We start from the raw sequence: 19935 nt of genomic DNA on the forward strand, positions 1-19935 counted from the left end.
TTTTTTCCCAATAAACCAGACTAATTGATTTTTTAGTATCAATGAAACATTGAATTACCTTAGAAAGGTGTTAAATCCTCTGTAATCCAAGTACAGGGCAACGAGAGGGATAATTTGGCATGCTCACTTACCCTGTGGATGATCACATTTATGTTTTTGAGCGAAATCATACATAAAAAATTTACATAGTTTTTGGAAAAATTGACCAAAAATTGTTCTAAATTAAACCTTTTTGTTAATTACTGCTATCTTTATTGTTCTGCTCAGGTATTTTGATTAGAAAAAAATACGAATAAATATTAGGCGAGAATCTCTGAAATCGATAATACAATAACAATTTAAAGGAAAAACAATCAAGATAATTCATTTATTGACAAATTCGTAATAAACGCAATCTAGGATTTGTAAGATATACTCTATTATTAAACATTGGTAAATGCTTTTATACTGAATTTTGCATTCACTTTAATCGTTTGCATTTCATTGAACATAAAATAAATATCCCATAGTTACCTCCTATTTTCTCCAGCACCCTTTTGATAGTTCACTACTAAATTAAACCATGGCAATAAATCTTTATGAATTGGAATATCAAACCACAATAGGGTAGATTCTTGTAACACTTCACCCTTCTCAGCTTCTTATCGTGGTTTACAAAAGTGTTCTTCGATCATCGACCACCGACCTGCGTGCAACGCATTCTTCACGTTCATTCCAATTTTGGAGAAACAGATAACGGCTATCAATTTGTTCAACCACGATCCGGTCATCACTCCAACACCACCGTTGTCGTCAGCAAATAAGGGGTAATGTTTAACTTTCCCCAAAAAGATACGCACGCGCACCCTACACTTTGGTGATGTCGATCGTTGGTCGCCGATCAGCAATTAAATCAAACATTTATTCACCTCACCCGGAGGCGAAGAAAGACCGACTCAAGAGGCTCAAGACATACCGGAATCCAAAACCGGAGATAGCGGCGGCATTGGTGGTGGTGGTTTTCATCCCCGAGCACCCGATCGGTCCCCTTAAAGAGGGACCCAAATTAATAATCCAGTGCCTTCGAGAGCGTGCATTTCGGTGCTGTCAGTGTTTAATCATTTATCGAAACGAGAGTAAACTCGCCTTCGTCTTGTTGGTTCTGTTCTTGGATGCTTTTTCTTCTCCTTTTTTTACTCCAGAGAAGGCAAGTTTGGTGTTGGAGAACGAGAACTGGCTTTCCGTCTTCCGTTTGGGCGTTCCGTTCGTCACCCTAAGGGTAAGAGGTGCGCACGAGAGCACTCGCCCAAAACAGCCAGAAGCGTTGACTTCAAAATTCTAGACGCGGCAAAAGCTTCCACCCCGGACCCCGACAAAAACGGAGAATGATGGAAGACTGGCGAGCAACTTCTAAACGCCACGGTCAAGAAAAATGATGCTTGCAACAGTGGAAGCGTTGGACGGACGTGAGGAGACGAAGCAGCGACCCACCGACGGGCGATCGGTGGTGGCATGATAAATTATAATTTTTAATTACATTTGTAAACCGTTTTATTTCCTCCGAGTGCTTTGCCGGAGCCGGGGGATCGGAAGGCTGTGTGGGTTGGTCACAGCAGTTCTTTGTTCTACCAACAAGTTCATGCTTCTGGCACACGTTCCTTTTCAGAGTCGTTTTTCCTGAGGGTACTTTACAAGGCACCCCGGCGTGAGCGGGGTTTGCCAGGCCGCGGACGACGACGGCGAGGGCTCCAAAACTGGCCATCAATAATTCCGTGCCGTCTTGAGTCTATTTCTCCATCCATTCCGGACCCTCCCCGCAGGTGACTGGCCCAGAAGGGACGACCCCAGGGGAGTTGTACACGAAACCCTAAACCCAACGAGTTAAGAAGCAAACCTCCAAAGACACGGCAACTTTTTCGGGAGTCATTTTTCATTCCCGTAAAGCGCGTCACGTTCCTCGGGGTCGCCCCGTTGAAACGGCCACGGCTACTCACCCGCAGGGGGAATTACTACGTCGTTTTTGGGCTTTCTGGGACCTCGGATCTGTACCTACTTGCCCCTCTCTGGTGCCAACTCTCTATGGTTCCAACTCTGTTCGGGATCGATTTTCAGCTCAACCAAAACTAGAGCTTTGCATTTTGGGGAGACGTCGCGACAAAGGTAACAGGAACGACCGTGGTCAAACGACCTCAGACCAGCCGGCACATTTGCTGCGATCCATTCGCCCGGGTGGTGTAGCTAACATGCATCACAAATTAGCATACGCGAGTAGGAAATGCGTTTTTAATTAGGCTCCCTTTTTGGGACGTAAAAAAAAGGGCCATCGACGGTGAAACCGGACGCGAGCTGGGTGTGTGTATGTCATGGATTTTTCCCCACATAAATTCCCCAGCGCGATTTGAAAACCGCGGGCTCGCACGGACTATCACTCAAACGTTTATCGATTTTGTGTGGCCGAGGAGGGAAGCCCGAGAACCCTTTAGGTGAGCAGAAGGGAGTTTAATTAATTAAATTCCTTCCAAAGTGATGTAAAATTTGCATTTTTATTGACAAATGTATGTGTTCTGATCGCTGTGCTACGCGTGTATTTATGTCAAGTTGGTATGGAGTGGCTCTGGGAATGGGGACACTAGACATTCAAATGAAGGTTTGAAACAGTTGAAATGGGAATCTGATCGTGTTGAATAAATTTCCTGTAACAATAACACAAAGCTCACAATATCAAAAGCGCTGCTGTTTGCTCTATACTATCATGTTTCTAAAGCAAATGGCGAATGTCAAGCGATGGAAGTAAAGCGCTATCAAAATTAGATGAAATAGTGCAATATAATCTATTTCATTTCGAATATCGAACAATTAGCTTCTTATTGCTGATAAACCTTCAACATACTAATTCAACAATTGTGTTTCGGATGATGCTTGTTTTTGTACTTAGATTATTGTGCAAATTCATCCTTTCCAGATCTGATTATTGTAGTCAGCTGGATAGACAGTAGCAGAATAGTTATTACTGTTGAGATATATTTATCAGATTTTAATATTTAATTAAACAATTTAATTAATCAGAATTAAACAAAGCAGTATTCATATGACCCGTAGTTCATCTACATCAGGTTTCAAAATAACGTTAACCAATAAAAATTAATAAATACTAATCATTCTACTCTGATTTTCAAAATCAAAAATTTATATATAGGTGTGTGTATAGGATTGAAAGTTTTTATTGAATGGTGAACAGTACAGAATACATCTTCTAATTAACTTTACTTTTTCGTCATATGGGAAGACAGATTCATCTCACTTGTGTTGAAGTACCTTAGGATAGCCGTCATTGAGGATATTCAACCTAAAAGCTCAACAAATTAGAATTATTACGAAAGAGAAAAAGATGGGTTTGTGTAACCTCCCACAAGTTCGGTAGGTAAGAAACTCCCGCATCAATGTAAATGATCTTGATTTCAAAAGAAATGACATTTTCAGCATTCGAATCCACAAAACAACATAATTATTTAGCGATGTACGGGATACAAATCTTTGATCAAAATTTAATCATTCAGATGTTTAGACATCTCAGATATTTCAGTTATGAAACGTCACTCATAACATCTTACTCTTTCTTTAAGGTAAACACATTCCCCCCCCCCAAAGAATGACTATCATTTTTGCTCTTTAGTTTTTTGATGACGTTAGAACCAACATCAGCCTCATTCAAAAGCATGATGCAGCAGTTTAAAGGAAACGGACCATCCCAAGAATCGCTCCTCACCCTCCAAACACGTTTATCAGCAGCCGATCGATTATCATGCGAAACAATTATACACCACCAGGATCGTTTATGTTTAGTCGCACCGTGAACAAACCATGAACACCATCAACAAACAAACTGGTGTGGCCATCAAAGCCAAACCAACAATGCTGCTTTTGTAAGAATGGCTTTGTTTTACTTCAATTACCCGTTCACTTGGAGGCGCGAACCAAACCCAAACAGCGCGGATTGGATTCCTCCCATTCGTCCGAAAAGTTCCCCGAACCGGCCGTCGAGTGTCGTGTGTGTGTGTGTGCGGTTGAGTTGATTTAAAGTGTGAAACTCCCATAGCCTCGGTTCCAATATCTGACAGCACCGATCTTGGCAGCAGCGTTGGCAGCTTTAAGCAGCTCGGACACGTCACGGTAACAATCGTAAAGGCACACAGAACACTTGGGACACCACAGCCACCAAGAACGCATCCACCAGACGAGCATCAAATCAAAACAATGATACTCGGGATGGTCCTCTCAAAAGTCAATTTAACTCTACCGGGGCGTGCCGGCAGGGGAAGGTGAAAAAGCGGTTTCGGTTTCCAGTCGGTGTCAGTCATCGAGCCGGGGGAGAGTGTTCCCCGTGGGACACTTGAATGCCAGACGCAGAGCGTGGCAGCGAAAGAACCTGACGAAGCTTGGAAAAACAAACCCGAAGGATCAAGTGGCTAGCTGCAAAACGGACTCGAGCTGGATTTTCGTATGAATTATTCATCCTCGTACAAAAGGCAGCACCGTGAGCTGCTCCCCGTAAGCTCGGGCGCATCATCAAAGCGGCGAAAGTCTTCCGGTACTGTGTGTTTATGCTGCTGGGATAGCCTGACGTTGAGCAATCGTCTGTACACGCCAAGAATTGCCAACACCGTGCAGCAATGATGCGTTGTTTTTGTGTGTTAGAATTTTAAATTAAAAGACAACCTTTCCAATTCCTACAATGTCATCATCATAATTTTGTGCCAGGCTCCATTGCACCCGTTTGCCGGTGTGTTCCCGGGCAAGAAGATACACAAGCAGATACACAAAAACGAGAATCATAGTGCTGCAGGTGCATTGCACGCCAAGACGATTATAAATTGCCGAATTATGCTTCCCAGACTCGCCGGTTTCTCAAGATGAAGCTATCTTGGGATAGGTTCTAGGTGACGTTCGTGCATCGTTTTTGTCAATCTCTTTCTTTGCTAGAAGAAGAGACAGTATTCGAAATGCATCGTACCTGAATGCCATGCCTGGAATACAAATTCAACGATCATTTGATCCTCATCTCTTCTCCATTTCTTTTTGGGTGCTCTTCTCAAAATAAATAGAGAGCTATCTCAGACCCAACACAAGAGAGCAAGAGAGCGACCTATTGCCACTCATTTATGCTGCGAGAGTGAGTGCATTCCATCACATCCTCGAGAAAGAGAGTAAGCTGAGCGAAGATCTCGGCACACGATCATGCTGCATGAGTACCTGAGGGCCGGCCCTTGAGCATAAAAAGGGGCACCCGGCACAGCTCGAGACACACTTTGACGATCACTTCGAAACCGAACACATCGCACGTTCTGGTTCGAAGCTTGAGAGGGATAAGAGTTCAGTTCTAGCAAGCAAGAATCGGCTAAACCTGCAAGATGGTGTCAGTGAAGAACTTCTGTGTTGTGTTTGGTGTGCTGGCGTGTGTTTTGGCGCCATTCGCGAGTGGCGCTGCTGCCTACTGCCCGTCGCGGTGTGTTTGTGACGATGTGAAACTGCACGTGACCTGTGGCGAGGGCGAGCTGGATGTGCTCCCGATCGCGCTCAATCCCGCCATCGAGCGGCTGGTGATAAAGTTCAATCGCATCAAGGCGATCGATTCGTCGATCCAGTTCTACAGTGATCTGACCATGCTAGACCTAAGCTACAACCATCTGCTCGGGCTGCCGAAAAGCATCTTCCGGTATCAGAAGCGTTTGTTGCAGCTGCACCTGAACAACAACAAGATCGCCTCGATCGGTAACAAAACGTTCGCCGGTATGGATGAGCTGCGAGTGCTGAATTTGCGTGGCAATTTCATTGAGCAAGTGACCAAGGGTCTTTTCCGTGCCCTGCCCAAGCTGGAGGAGCTAAACTTGGGGGAAAATCAAATCGCTACGCTGCACCCAGAAGCGTTCGAAGGTCTGCCCTATCTGCGCATTCTGCATCTGGACGATAATGCGATCAACGTGATTCCTACGCCCTCGTTCACGCCGCTCCGTCTGCTGGCTGAGCTGTACCTGGGGCTGAACACGCTGAACCAGATTCAGCCCGGCTCGTTCGAGGGACTGCAGCATCTGCGTCGGCTGGATGTGCGCGGCTCGATGCTAGTTAACCTGACGATCGATACGTTTCGTGGTCTGGAGAACGTACGATCCCTGGACATCTCCGACAATCATCTGCTGAAGGTGCCGACCGTAGCGCTCAGTGTGCTGACACGCCTGGAGGAGCTCGCGATCGGACAGAACGACTTTGAAGTGATTCCGGAGGGAGCGTTCTTCGGCCTTTCCAACCTGCGCAAAGTGTCCATCTCGGGTGCACTGAACCTGCAGCGCATTCAGTCCGGAGCGTTCGCCTCCAACACCAACCTGGACACGATCGTGATCGCTTCGAACCGCATGCTGCAGGAGCTGGACGAGGGCGCCTTCTCGGGTCTGCCCCACATCGAGAACGTGATTCTGCGCGACAACGCGTTCCGGACGTTCCGCGAGGAGCTGCTGCCGTGGAAGCAGCTGCGCAACTTTGACATTTCCGGCAATCCGCTCGCCTGCAACTGCCACCTGCGCTGGATGAAGGATTTGCTGCGCGACAAACCGGAGCTGGAAACGGAACAAAGCCAGGTGATCTGCCAGTATCCGGAGCGGTTCGCTGGAGAGGCGCTACGGGAGATTAGCTCCGAGCTGCTTGGCTGTCATCAGCGCCCCTCGAAGGAGCGCGCAATGGTTGGAGTGGTGCTGGTAGCGTCCGCTGCCTCCCTGACCACCTTCATCCTGGTGGCCTATCGCCTGCGTCATCGGCTGGTGGATGTGCTGGGTCCCAACTGGCACAACAAGCGCAACGCCCTGAAGGAGGAGAAGGATCTGGAGTTTGTCAAGTCCTTCCCCGAGATTGAGTACCATCAGCCGAACTTTAACATCTACACCTGCAACTACCAGCAGATGTACCAGCAGAAGCCACCGTGTCCGCCCCAGTTCCAGCACCACATCTACGAAACGCCCATCCCAGTGTCCGACCTGTAAGCGCTGCCGGCAAGCAACGGCTTCCAGGGGGGATACTTGGGAGACTTCGGGCCTCATCGCACTGGATGATCACATGTGCCTGTCAATCAGGCGCGTCACCGCGTAATCGAAGGAATAATCACGTTCGGATTACCGGCAAGCCAGCCACCAAGCCTACAGCAAACAGTGGGCTCGGACGGAGCATCGTTGCTGACCCGGCACAGTTTGGAAGTGGCACACGGGAAACATAGCGCAATGGAAGCGAGTTTCATTTACTGTCCACGACCGCGACCGAGCAGGGCAGCGGTGCCAACGGAGGGGAGGGCAATTGGCGAATTAAAACAAAACGAGTTCATTAAATTGCTTTCGTGAACAGGGAGAGAGGAGAACATAAAAAAGGAGTAATAAAACTGGTCAAAGACAAAGACGAACAAAACAACCAAAAAAAAACTTTAGCTCTTGCTTCCTTCAGTGCGTTCTTTATTCCGAAAGTTTATACGTTTCCAGTCCAGGGGTTTGTTTCTGTGCTATCCAAGCTTGGCTGGTGGGTCAAGTTCATGGTGCCTCGCTTCTACGCTCTCTTCGGTCGGAGAGCCTCCACCCCGCAGAGATGCCTGAGGTGTCCTTTTTTCCCGTACACTCCCTGAAGATTTTAATCGGTCCGCTTCTCTAGCTCCTTTCCCAGTTTCGCCCAATGTCCCGATCCTTGCTCGTTCTCCGATCGTGGGATTTCGTTTTTTTAGTGCCCTTTAGTCTCTTCTTTCTTTTTCGCTCTCACTGTCTCTACGCGGAGCGATTTGTTCGTCGAGTCGGTTTCTTTCCTTCCGTTGTCATTATTGGGACAAGATTTATGCTATGACGAGATAAAAAAAGCCAGGCAAGCGAACGAATAGAAGAGACACAGCGATCGAGCGATGATGCTTGGTCCATAAACCTTTCATTCACTCACTGCACCGTAACTTCACCGTTCGGCTATTCTCCTTCGTTCCTGTTGCTGTGGATCTTCATCATCATACTGCATCAAGACTGCACACTTGCAGAGATCTGCAGCTCAGAAAAGTTGCACGTGTGCTTTGGCTGTGGGTTTGGAAGTTGAGTAGAATTTCTCTTTTCGCTGTCTCTACTGTACTGTTGCTCGTAGTGCCTCTTAGCTGTAACCTTAATGTGTTTGTTACAGCTACTCCTTAAACTTTTGTTCCCTTCCTTTGCTTGAACCGGGAATGTTTTGCCTCTCTCCCTTTGGTGTGTACCCACACGTGAAAAGCAATCGAAAACGAAGATTTTACGCTCCGAATTCTATCCGCTACGTTCGCTCCGATTCCCTGGACAATGAACAACCTGTGCGGCTATGCAGGGAGGATTACAAAACATTGCTGCTCGCCGAGGACGACGAAGATGATTTTGGGTGACAAAATAAACTGGCAAACCAAGACACGGGAGTGCGGTGGAAAATGCAATCTTCCCAGGGCACACATGGGAAAGCATACACCGGTGTCGGTGTTATTTTGGTCGCAACGATATTGTGTCGCCTTTAAGAAGCGGAGGAAACAGTGCGAGATAAAAATAATAGGATTGTATGCCGAAGATTTGGCCTGGAGCTAATAGCGACGTTACGGATTGACCAAACAATTTGGTTCAATGACTGAGGGACTGACCGGGTCGGAAAGTAGACATCATTAGCAGACCGTTCCCGCACGGATGGGCTGCACCAGTACAAGTCGTGTTGGTCTTGCCCCTCGCTGTGTGAACCAACGGTGGGAACTTGACACCGGTCAACGTCAACCGACGGACACCAAAAACTGGACTGACGACATAGCATTGGGATAATATTTCATTGCTTTTGCTAAATGTGAAAATGTCCTTGCTGAGCGGGATTTTTGTTGGAAGAGAAGATGAAACGATGACGCTAGTTGATGCCCATTCCTTGTTTTTTCGGTTCGTTCTTCTGGAATTGGTTCTAGCCTCCGGATGAAAAGGATCTTATTTAGATCGCGTGTGAAATAAAATTGTCGTTTCTCGCTTTGTGCATTTTGGGCATTTTTTTTTTCGAGGATGTTTGAAGCAGATTCGAGCAAGTGTATTAGAAGATGCTTCATTGTGTGGTGTTTCGTTACAGGATCCTTTAAGAAACGGAAAGGTCATAGTGTGTTTCAAGTAAAACATTACACATTGTGCAGCTTATTCTTTTTACATTCGTTTTGCGAGTTTTAGAGATATTACAAGAATGGCAGTATCGGATGTTTGAAACGGAAGTGGAAAAAATACTCTAGAATTGTTTGTTGGTCACATTTGAACAGAATAATGGACAATAATGGACATAAGTATACATGACTACACATCAACTGTTCTTTTGACTTTTGCTTATTTGAAATTCCACAAGAATATTGATCTTGTCAGGATCGTTACTTCAATAGTGTAAGAACAATATCAAATGATATGATCAGTTCAACTACAGGTGCAGTAACATCAACAAAAACAGAGCTCTCCGGCTTCATGTCATCGATTTATCTACAAAATTGAGAGATGAAACACCTGATATTCAACCTCAAAAACCTCTCCATCCTCAAACTCTTTTGCTTCAGTGCGAAATTCGGTTTCCTCTCACAAAGTTCCTAGTCCATATAAGAGGATGGTTTACAATTGTCAAGGATTTTACTGTAATGAGGTCCAACAGTTTCGAATATGCCTGTTGGTATGGTTATTGAAAGAAAACAGCTCAAATAATTTTGTCACCTCAGTCTGGTTCGGTGATTGTAAGATGATCCCCATTTTAATTTGATGGAAAATTCAATAACGCATCAGGTTTGGTTTTACTTTACCTATCGATAATCAATAATATTACGTCCCAATAAAGGATTACCAAAATCCTTTAGCGTACGAGTGCATATGACCCAACACGGTGCGTGTGCATATGTGTGTGGTCAGCTTAGGAGTCGTTTGTCTCATCTGCCGTCTAGACAAAAGGGACGCGCAAGTCTTTCACCACCCAAGTTTGGCATGAAACATGATACTGCTAAGATTAAAACACTCGCCCAACGAGACAGCAGCAGTGGACGTCATTTGCTCGCATGCCGCAAAACCCCCCCTTTGGCTCATCGATAACCGAAAGATCTCCATCGTTTGGTGGTTGAGGTTGCGGGCGTTCTGCAAGCTGTGTGCTGCCGAAACGATGATGAATTCGGCACCGAATTTCATGCAACTTTCATGAGCCTGGTCTTGCAGACGCCACGACCCGCCTGCATTTGCCAGCTTTGGCGACGATGAAGTCGCCCATGGTCTCGTTAGACTTACTGACAGCAAATTTGTAGCGATCATGCGATGGAGGAAAAGATTAAAAGGCACAATGTTTCAAAGCAGGCAGACCACTGGAAGCAAAGGGGCTTACGGGACGTTGCAAAATGAGCTGAAAAGTCTGGCGTTTGTGTATGGAAGTCAGACGGTAGACGGCTAAGGAAAAAGGTCCTTTATGACCGTAACCTCTGCCATTGTCGTACACGTGCTGGCAATTATTTACCCATTTGCTATGCACAACACTTGAACGCTAGAACGCTGGTGCATATGGTTGAGCATTCTTGTGCCTTGTAGCAAGATCCTTTAGATTCTTTTGAAACGTGTTTAAACGAACTGATTTGATTTTAATACAATTGTTGCATTTACTTCATTACGACAGCAACTATATATCAGTAAAAGTATGTCAAAGAATGCTACGACCGAAGGATTAGCTCAGCCCAAAGCAAACCCGAAGAAATAATAACTTCCGCTTACCAGCGCTCCGAGCGAATCTTTGGCTCAACCCACAAGGGCATAAAATATGGGATGAGAGAAGAATTAACGACTTTGGCTTGCGGTCACATATGCGATCCATGTACTGGCAGTCCGCTCAAGTGCAACGGATAGTTGGGCCTGGATAAGGTACAGAGAACATAAAACAGAGTCTTTAAAGCGTGGACCAAACTAGAATCTTAAAAAAACGACATGCCCTAACCCATATGGCTCTGCACAGAGCAGACTGGTGAAAGTTTGAAAGACTTTTTGTTTCGCTACTATTTGCTTTGGTGAAAGAAATAAAACACTTGCTTCACTATAATTATCTGCATTGGCATTGAATCAAGCAAAAAAAGGCTATTCAATTCCCTATCTGTAAGCAAGAAGCATTCACGCAACGTTCGTTCAACACTCAATGAAAAACCACTCTTCTCTACAGAAGCTTTTACGTTCTTGGAAAAGAAAAGCACCGACTGCGAATCCAATTACCCCACAGCAAAAGGCTTAAAGGCATTGTCTGCTTAAATTCACTTTCATTTATTGTTTTTTTACCTTCTTCCAGTCCCTCTGCCACTGCAAAAGTTTGCAACACAGCTGCCCCTTTTTTTGCCTATCAACCGTTTCCAGACTAGACTGTGCATAATTATTTTGTCATACTTCCTTTTGCTTGCTACTATCGCGGAAACGGAATGTGCTGTAAAAATTTTCACCAGCACCCAAAGAGTACCGGGATAATGTGGCTTATCATTTTTTCTTTAATTTTTTTTTCGGGAAAGCGGGCTGAATCATTTACCCATTAACTTGGAGCGGTTTGTATATAGCCTGTGGGTGGGTACGTGGGTTAATTTTATGCTGGCAGACCGACGCACGGGTGGACAATTGTTCGAGACGGGCGCTGGAATGCTTTTATTGGAGCGGAAAGCCTGGAAATTGATGTAGACAAAAAAGATGGTTAAGAAGCTTTTTTACTTTTTTTGGGTTGCATTTTTGTTATTTTTTGGTTCTGTTAAATGGCGTTAAGTCTGCTCAAAGTTATTCTTGTTAATACAAAGCCCATTACGCCGGACTTGCTTCAAAGCTTGAAGTACACGCTTGGCAGTTTTACACCATTTGAATAGGCAAAATTAATTATTTTAATGCATCTGTTGTCATGCACGCTGAAAATGTCATATGTTTTACAAACCATTTTGACGTTGAAACATATTTTTCCATTAAAAAAGGTACAAAAAACATGCCCCAAAAAGGTTAACGAAAAGTACTTTCTTCAGCAAAAACTATAGCTGTTTTCGTGATTGGTTGATGGGAGATGGCTTGACAGCGACAGAAGAAATAAAGAAATGCTAGAAACAATACAAAAATAAGCAGACTCAGAGCATTTGTGTGCCCTGAAATGGAAAACTCGCCCTAAAGAATGGAGGAAAAAAGCAGAACCATACGGAACTCATCATAGAAGTGAATTTTAGCTGCTCCTGGAGAGTGAATTTAATTCACGACAATAACGCAACGAGAACAGTGGCAGCGGGACGAGGGAGGCTTTCACTTCACAGTAGAATCAAACAGCTACAGCAATGAAGATTCCATTGCGAGTGGTTCTGTTCTTTCAGCCTCGGAGCACATTTCCACACTGCACACGTCACAGGCACTTTCCTCGCCTTCTTGCATACACAGTCACAGAGAAAAAGCTCTGCAAAAATTCTCTCCTCTCGCCAGCTTCTCGAAACAATGAGCAAAACTTTACCTTTTATTTTTCAATTTCATCAGCGCGCGGAATTGCTGCCGGCTTCTGGGTGCCCCAGCTAGAATGTGTGTAACCCGGCAGCGCAGAACAGGGGGGAAAAAACAATCATGCCCACAAGGTGGAAATAGCACCCGCCAAAAAAAAAAAAAAAAAACCGGGCATCAGTTTTTAAATGCTTCAATTTTCCACACCGCCGAACGTGCGGAGCACCAAAAGACATAAGTTGCTTGTCTTTCAGCTCGTTTGTGCGCCGAACACCGAGCGCACGGTAAAGGAAGGAGAGTGTGAAAATTAGTTATTGCAAAACACAACCGGCGTACCGGCGTTTCTTCTTCGTACCACATCTTGCCCTTTATTTTTCGTTCTTTTTTTTTTGTTTCTGCAAATCAACTCTGTCACTCAAGGTGCCGCCACCGTGTCATGGCGGCAGCCCACTTTTCCCCATCGTGGTACGTTTTGCGCGTTCATTTTAGGTTTATTTCGAAAATTTACATAATATTTGCATTATGACGCTCTTTCAGAGCGCATGTTGAGGTTGAACGGGTGCGCACTGCACATGACATTGAACGGAGTGACGGTTCCGTTGGTGCGTTGTTCCGAGCGAATGGAAACTGAGTTTGTTTTTCCTGGTTTAATTGAAACCTTTTTGCACAAGCACTATTTTAAGGGTGCGATGCTTTCGAAATAGTTCTTCAATGATTTAACTAGAACTTGCAAGAACAGATATATGAATGTAGAATTTGGTTTGTGTTAAAGAACGTTGATTGAGTATCTCCATTTATTTTATTATTTGAACTCACTTATAAAATTGCACTATTCTATGGAAATTAATTCTTGTATCTTTGTATCTTGTATGTTTCTATCGTATGCTGTTATACCAATACTATATGCAAATCCTTACAGGGCAAGTAAATAATCGAAACTTGCTCGGTTTTCACTACCGTTTTACCATAATACTTCAGTGTCAATTACAAAATAAGATTTGAACTTAAAACTTGAACTTCCATTTCTCTAATATTTAACATGACAACATTACAATATATTCCATACAAAAATGACAGAAACACTGATTAAAACATAGCCTAATTTTATGTCTAAGTTTACGGATAGGTGAGATTGAAATGCCTGAACTACCAGAAAGAATTCATCTTGGTGCATCCTTTAGATCTTTTTGCAACTATCGACGCCTGAGTACTCAACTGGCTAGACGAGTTTATATGTAGTAAAAATGATCACACAACTGCGATGGCTCTGGAATTTTACGCTTTGTGCCATAATTTTGATTGGCATCACACGACTCATGTTTTAATCAAAATTTACTATTCTGTGCTTTATCATTTATTGCTAGATTAAAGTTTAACTTCATATGAAATGAAAAGGCCAATTACTTCCGGAATAGGAAATAAATGCGATCTTGTTTGCCACAAATTAAGTTGTAGAAACTAGCACTAGTGTCCTTGATAACTTGGTTGAAAAAAGTGTTTCAGCAACCTATTTCCTTGAAGATGGTTTTTCAATTAGTCTTTAGTAATTTTTAAAGGTTAGGCATTTGCAAATAATATATGAGAGAGTACGCAATTTTGTGATGAGCTTTTAATTAAAGGTTTTGAAGCAGAGTCGACAAAATTCTTGAAATTGTTTGTAAACAATGTAAAAATTAAAAAAAAACGTTGATAAAATAATACAATATAAGAATACTTGACTGATCGAAATTTGTCATCGAAATTTTGTTGCCATGTTTTAAGTATATTGTGAAGACTGTGGATATTCCTTATCCAACGGATCAATTCCTTATCCTACAACACGGAAAACAATCAACGCAAACGCAAGTGTTCCTAAACTAATAATAAAAATGCTATCAAATAAACATGTCCCTCCTTCGCAATGCTCTTTCGGGCCATCCAACACAATTATAATTATCTTTCTTTTTATCTTCAATTCAGCTAAAACCATTATTACCCACAAAAAAAGCTTCTAAGCTTCCAGGCTCGCTAAGACAACCCACCCAAAAAGCCACAGCTGTAGTAAACACGGTCCCTGTCTTCGTTAGCGGTGCGGTTTTACTTTCATTGCGGACCGTGCAGCAAAAAGTGTGAGCCATAAATCATCTCGCGAAGACCCCCAACGGTGGAGCGTGAATACGAATCGGACCACCCTGGCCCGCGTTAAAAACCACTCCCCGCTGCCAATGCAAGGAAGGGTGGCGCAAAGGGGGGAGTGAAAAAATATTGAGAAAATTTCACTAAGCCAACCTCCAAATGAAGTTATCTTAAAAGTTTGTCCTGTCCTCCTCTGACCTCTCCAACCAAGCGTCCTAAGCTTCACAAGCGCGGGATGCGGAAATGTGTAGCATATTCGGTAGGGTAATGTGGCTGCAATGTGCAACCTGCTAGTGCTGGTGCTGCGGGAGTCGAGCGGGTTTCGGGTGCCCAGTTTCGGAATGTAATAACGCGGCGCACCAGCGACGCACAACGCGTTGACCGAACTGTGGCCATTGACTAACATGACTGTAGGGGGTGGTAGTTTCCGGCTTCTGGCAAAGGGAATGAAAACGGGAAAAACCGTGGCAAAAGTTTTCCAATTTGTTTGTGTACTTCATGGTGTGGAAAATCTTGTTTTCCTCCCTTTTGGAAATCGGAAGCAGCTAAAAATGATTATTCCGTGTGTTGTTTTTTGTTTGGGTGTTTTTCAGTTTTGCAGGTTTCAGCTTTTATGGACAATATTTTCGCACCATTCCACCGACCGATCGGCAGAGGTGCAAACAAAAATGAGCTTCCCGCGAGCGCGAATCGCGCGATGCGGGTGAGAATTCTATTACACATTATGGAACCATGGACAGGTCGCGGAACCATAACAATGGCACCGAACCCGCGAAAACTCGGGATTGCCCGGCGGAACGTTTGACAAATGAAAAAATAATTTATATTAATGGAGCAATTCAACCATTGCAAAACGCGCGCGCGCGTGTGTGTGTTTGTTATTTTATATCATTACAGTTATTGCAGCGCAACTAGATCGCTATGATTTACGGTGCGATGAGTCAACTCCAATGCATCTCTGGCTTAGATGGGTGGGTCGCTGAATACAATGGAAAATTGAAAATTAATTGAACAAAAACTGCACTTTTGTTGTGCGTGTGTGGTGCAGTCTAATAAATTTCCTGTGTTGTAATCATATTTAATCAAATTTGATTATCAAAAGTGCCTTTGTACGGCCTTTTTTATGCACCTGCGTCATGATAGAATGCATTAGGTTTATGAAATATGCATTCTTATTAGAATATTTCGTTATTCAATAGGTTTTGTACATTGTTAAATGAACGTTGTGCATTGAGCTACTGTTTATTGAATAATACTGCTCTAGCCGTGTACATTACAACCATGCAGATTGTTCCTAGCAAATCGCTGTGCGCATTTAATCACCAATCAACTATTGCAATGCAAGAGAAGTAAAGATGCTTCTGGTTCACTTAAGTTCCACTGCACAGCCTCTAGTCCTCCATCAAAACCTGAATGTCCCGACCAAGTTCTTGCCTACTTCTCTCCAAAAAGCTGCACCCTCCGAAGAATTGGTTCTGTCACAGCAAGTCCGGCCACCGTCACCCACCCGGAAATGTGCTGAAACAATATGGTGTAGATATAAATTTTAATTATTATTTATAGCCTCTCGGTCTTACGGGTGTTTTATTAAAATTTCATAAATCTGATGATGCGGCTTTGGTTCCTCACCCACCCCAGCCCTCGCTGGCGTAACAATGCGGTCGGTCGAAGATTGTTCCGGGGCCCCCGAAAAACCCGCTTCGAACCAGGAAGAACCACATCCTGCACCGGCGATTTTCACCGATGCGGTAGAACCGGGGTGTCGGGATGGATCGGAAGAGGTCATAGTTTTCGGTCGGCCTCGTTTTGGCTTCGTCCAGTTGGGAGTGATAAATAATCAAACTTTACGACAGAACGAGACACAGCGGCACCGATCGACGCCGGGGCGAATGGTTTTGCCCCGAATGTGCCGACCGCTGGGAGTACGATGATTAATATTTAACTGAACTTTCTGTAATTACAAAAAGATGAGAACCCGCTGCAGAACGTTCGAATAGTATGCCCATAGTGTCCAGCAGGTTCAGCTGAGTGCCGAATTCTTTGAAGCAAGCAGGGCTGAGAGCTTGCATAAGAGTTCCGCATTGCAGTGCATTGTTTTAATGTATTTTTATTGAGGGCTTTACATTTACTTACATAAAACAGGCAAAAGAATCATGTTGATCATGCAACAATAGTGTTCATCCAAAATAGTTGGATTGGAAATTCAAATAATAATGTTTACCACTTAAACACTTTAATATATGTATACGAGTATATTGGGCTTAAACTTACGTAAAGCGTTCAATACTTAAAAGCAGAAGCATGTCTGGCTACCACGAAGCATATGCAAAACTCGGCCAAACTGCGACCCTATCAAAACATGACTGAAACTTTCCAACTTCTCCAATCACAAACGGCCACAAGACAAATCCTTCCGTGTGGTTCTAGCCCCACAAGGAAGTGCAGTAGTGTTGGTGCACCCTGTTGTTCACAAAGAGCCTACATCACCCACCCGCAAGTTGAAACAGTTTACTCATTTCCAGTAAATTTCACTAACGCAACATGCTTCCTGCCAGTGTTTTGCATAAAATAATATTTCCCCTTAACCGAAGACGAAACGCGTTGCATTTCAATTTCTCTTTGCCCAAACGCTGCATCCACAAGCCCAAGTGTGTCCTACCCCGCTCGACGTTGGCGAAATGAAGAATGGAGCTTGTGCATTGCAACGGCTCGGTCCAGATTGAATCCAAACCCAACGGTAACCCAGAGAACGTTAGCAATTGGTGCACACGCAATGCCGGTGGGATGATTCGCAAAGCAAACCGCACGCGCTTGTTGCCCTCAGCAGAGCCATGGCTGATGTTTTCGGTGGTCCGCTCGGGAAACGCGCAGCCGAGTTTTAGCACCATGTTGTACAGTGGCCATCCAAACTGGTGTGGGGTGCCACAGGCGCCGACAGGCGAGGAAGAGAAACAAATACACCAAACAACAAACTCAAATTGAAAAGACCACAACTGAACTTTGGTCGGCAAGAAGAATCAGATGTAGTTTGTAACGGTGGCAATAGAAAACGTCACTAGCAGAGAAAGTGCATTTTGCTTCTCTTTTTCTTTGTTTTTTTTTTGCACCGTAAGAAATGGCAAGGAAAATTGGAAAATGAAAACTTGCCGTAGTGGTGCTGAGTGGTGCAGCGAGAAATAAATTGCACAACAAATTGTTTCGTGTTTTGCTTGCGCTCCTGTATCACGGTTTACAACGGGAAATGGGAAACTCGAAGGATGAAATTTACGGGCGCTGAATGTTGATTCGATTCACACGTTTATAGTATGACTTAAATGGAAATATATTAAACAAAAAATGAGCTACATGAGGTATGAATGATCAATCAACAAAAAAGGAGGATGCAAGTTTAACAATATAATTAAAATTTGAAAAAGCAAAGAAAATGATTTAAACACCTATAAAACGCAAGAAGGTCCTTCTGTTGCATTAGAAAAAGTGTTATTAAAAACAAAACTTTCAGAAATCAACAAAAATCAATAAAAATGAAAAAAATAATAAAATAGACAGAAACTACAGATTTAATAGAACAATAGATATTTAAAAAATAACTAAAACCAATGTTGCAATTGTGGTGGAAAATGGTAAAGAAAGATGTGTAACCTTCAACAATATAAACAAAAATACATTTTTGATTGTTTTATTAAGCAGCGTACAATTAAGACGCTGATTCAAGTTTCAAACACCTTTTCGTTATTTCTGCCGTGAACGCTTAATACGTAACAAGCCTAACCAAATTAACAATAGCATAATATAATATAATAAAACATCAATTAAAAGTTGATAAACAAATTGACTAAATTCAACAAGAACAAAGAAATTAATCAGTAAAACACGACAGAATATTAATTCGCAAATGCAAATTAATTAAATGGAACATAGAAAAATAGATTAAAATACAAATGAAAAATTCTCATTTTGCAATAAGGTACGAGAAAACAAAACTGTGCACTAGTACATGAAAAAAAAAACATTAATTCAAGCAATTATTCACGAATATCTGCTTCATTGACAGGGAACCATATATTAAAACATGCATTTTTTAAAAAATAAATAATCAAATCAACAAAATGTATTATTTTAAACAAAAATCATGTTTTTACTAATAAAAGTTGTGTTTGTACATCATCCCGAATAGGTAGTGGTATTAATCTAAATTCTCTTGAAGACGCCTTCAAAAACATCCCGCAGCGTAATGTCGGCTTTGGCATGCCCCGATTGTTGATGTCCGATCCTAGCTTATCGTCAGTCAAGCGGCCAAATAATGCATAACATTCAATAGACAATGAACGCACAACACAACAGAGAGACACAAGAAACCCTACGGTGAAACCCTTCCTTCCAGGTGTCGGTATTGATTTCTAAAACCTAGCAGGAGATTTCCTTCTAACGAAGCAGCAGCAGCAGCAGCAGCACTATTCGAAAGCGGAAAACCCGTCTTTAGATCATTAGAACCATATCCCAGCGCCAGTTCGTTCGCACTGCACCGGGTGACACGGTGCAGCACCGGGTGATGCAATAATACAGCCCTGTGCCCTGTCGGCGTGCTTGCAATGGAATGTAAATTTGAAAAGAATTCCAAATACACACAATCACGACGTCATTGTGGCCCGGGCCAGTTAGGAAGCAACGGCAGCAACAGAATAGAAGAAACAAATCGGCCTAATGCCGAAAGCCGCCTCTTCTCTAGCTCTGTGTGACTGTATTTGTTAAACAGCAGAGGCAAGCAGAGCATGGAGGGGAGAAAAAATGCATCGCCCAAGACAAAAGTGCATCGCTGCCGAAAAGACAAATGGGCCATGAGGATTGTTCTTGCTTTATTTATTATTACACAGTCACACACTGCTTTCTGCGCTTCGCCTCTTTGTTTTTGTCCATCTTCCGTGTTCGCTGCACACTGCCGAAAAAGGCACAAACTCACGAACACAAGGGAGTGGAGATTTTTCAGAAGTCTACCGGCAACTCCGGCCGGCACGCCCGGTGTATTCGGACCGCTCGCAATCCAGGTTGAATCACGACGTGAAGCCGACAAGAGCAGAGAGGAACGCCTTGCAACGAAAACGCGAACGTCCCCTGGCGTGTGCCACGGACGATTCGACGCGTTTGTCGTCGCGGTTTGTCGCACGATTCCACGAGCTGGCCGGTATGATTTTCATTTTCCGTCCCATTTGAATCGACCGTTCGTGCGTTGTGGCCGGCTGATTCTGGCTGCCGGTTTCCACACATTCAAGAAAATGCACTCCCCCCCTCAAAAAAGCACCGAGAGAACGGCGGGCTGGTGGAGGTATTAATTTTAGAGTGTAACCCC

At 43.7% G+C, this 19935-nt stretch overlaps 1 protein-coding gene across 1 annotated transcript; it reads left to right on the forward strand.

Moving 5' to 3' along the window:
- Positions 1-5295: 5295 nt before the first annotated feature.
- LOC120904135 (insulin-like growth factor-binding protein complex acid labile subunit) lies at positions 5296-7428 on the forward strand. Its single transcript, XM_040313921.1, has one exon. It carries the CDS (start codon positions 5388-5390, stop codon positions 7005-7007), a length of 1620 nt encoding a protein of 539 aa, XP_040169855.1. The 5' UTR covers positions 5296-5387; the 3' UTR covers positions 7008-7428.
- The last annotated feature ends 12507 nt before the right edge of the window (positions 7429-19935 follow it).

This window comes from Anopheles arabiensis, chromosome 3, assembly GCF_016920715.1.
Source record: "Anopheles arabiensis isolate DONGOLA chromosome 3, AaraD3, whole genome shotgun sequence".
NCBI classification, from domain to species: domain Eukaryota; kingdom Metazoa; phylum Arthropoda; class Insecta; order Diptera; family Culicidae; genus Anopheles; species Anopheles arabiensis.

What these genes read in the sequence shown, in the direction of transcription:
- LOC120904135 (XM_040313921.1), top strand. Translation starts at nt 5,388, where the DNA reads ATGGTGTCAGTGAAGAACTTCTGTGTTGTGTTTGGTGTGCTGGCGTGT.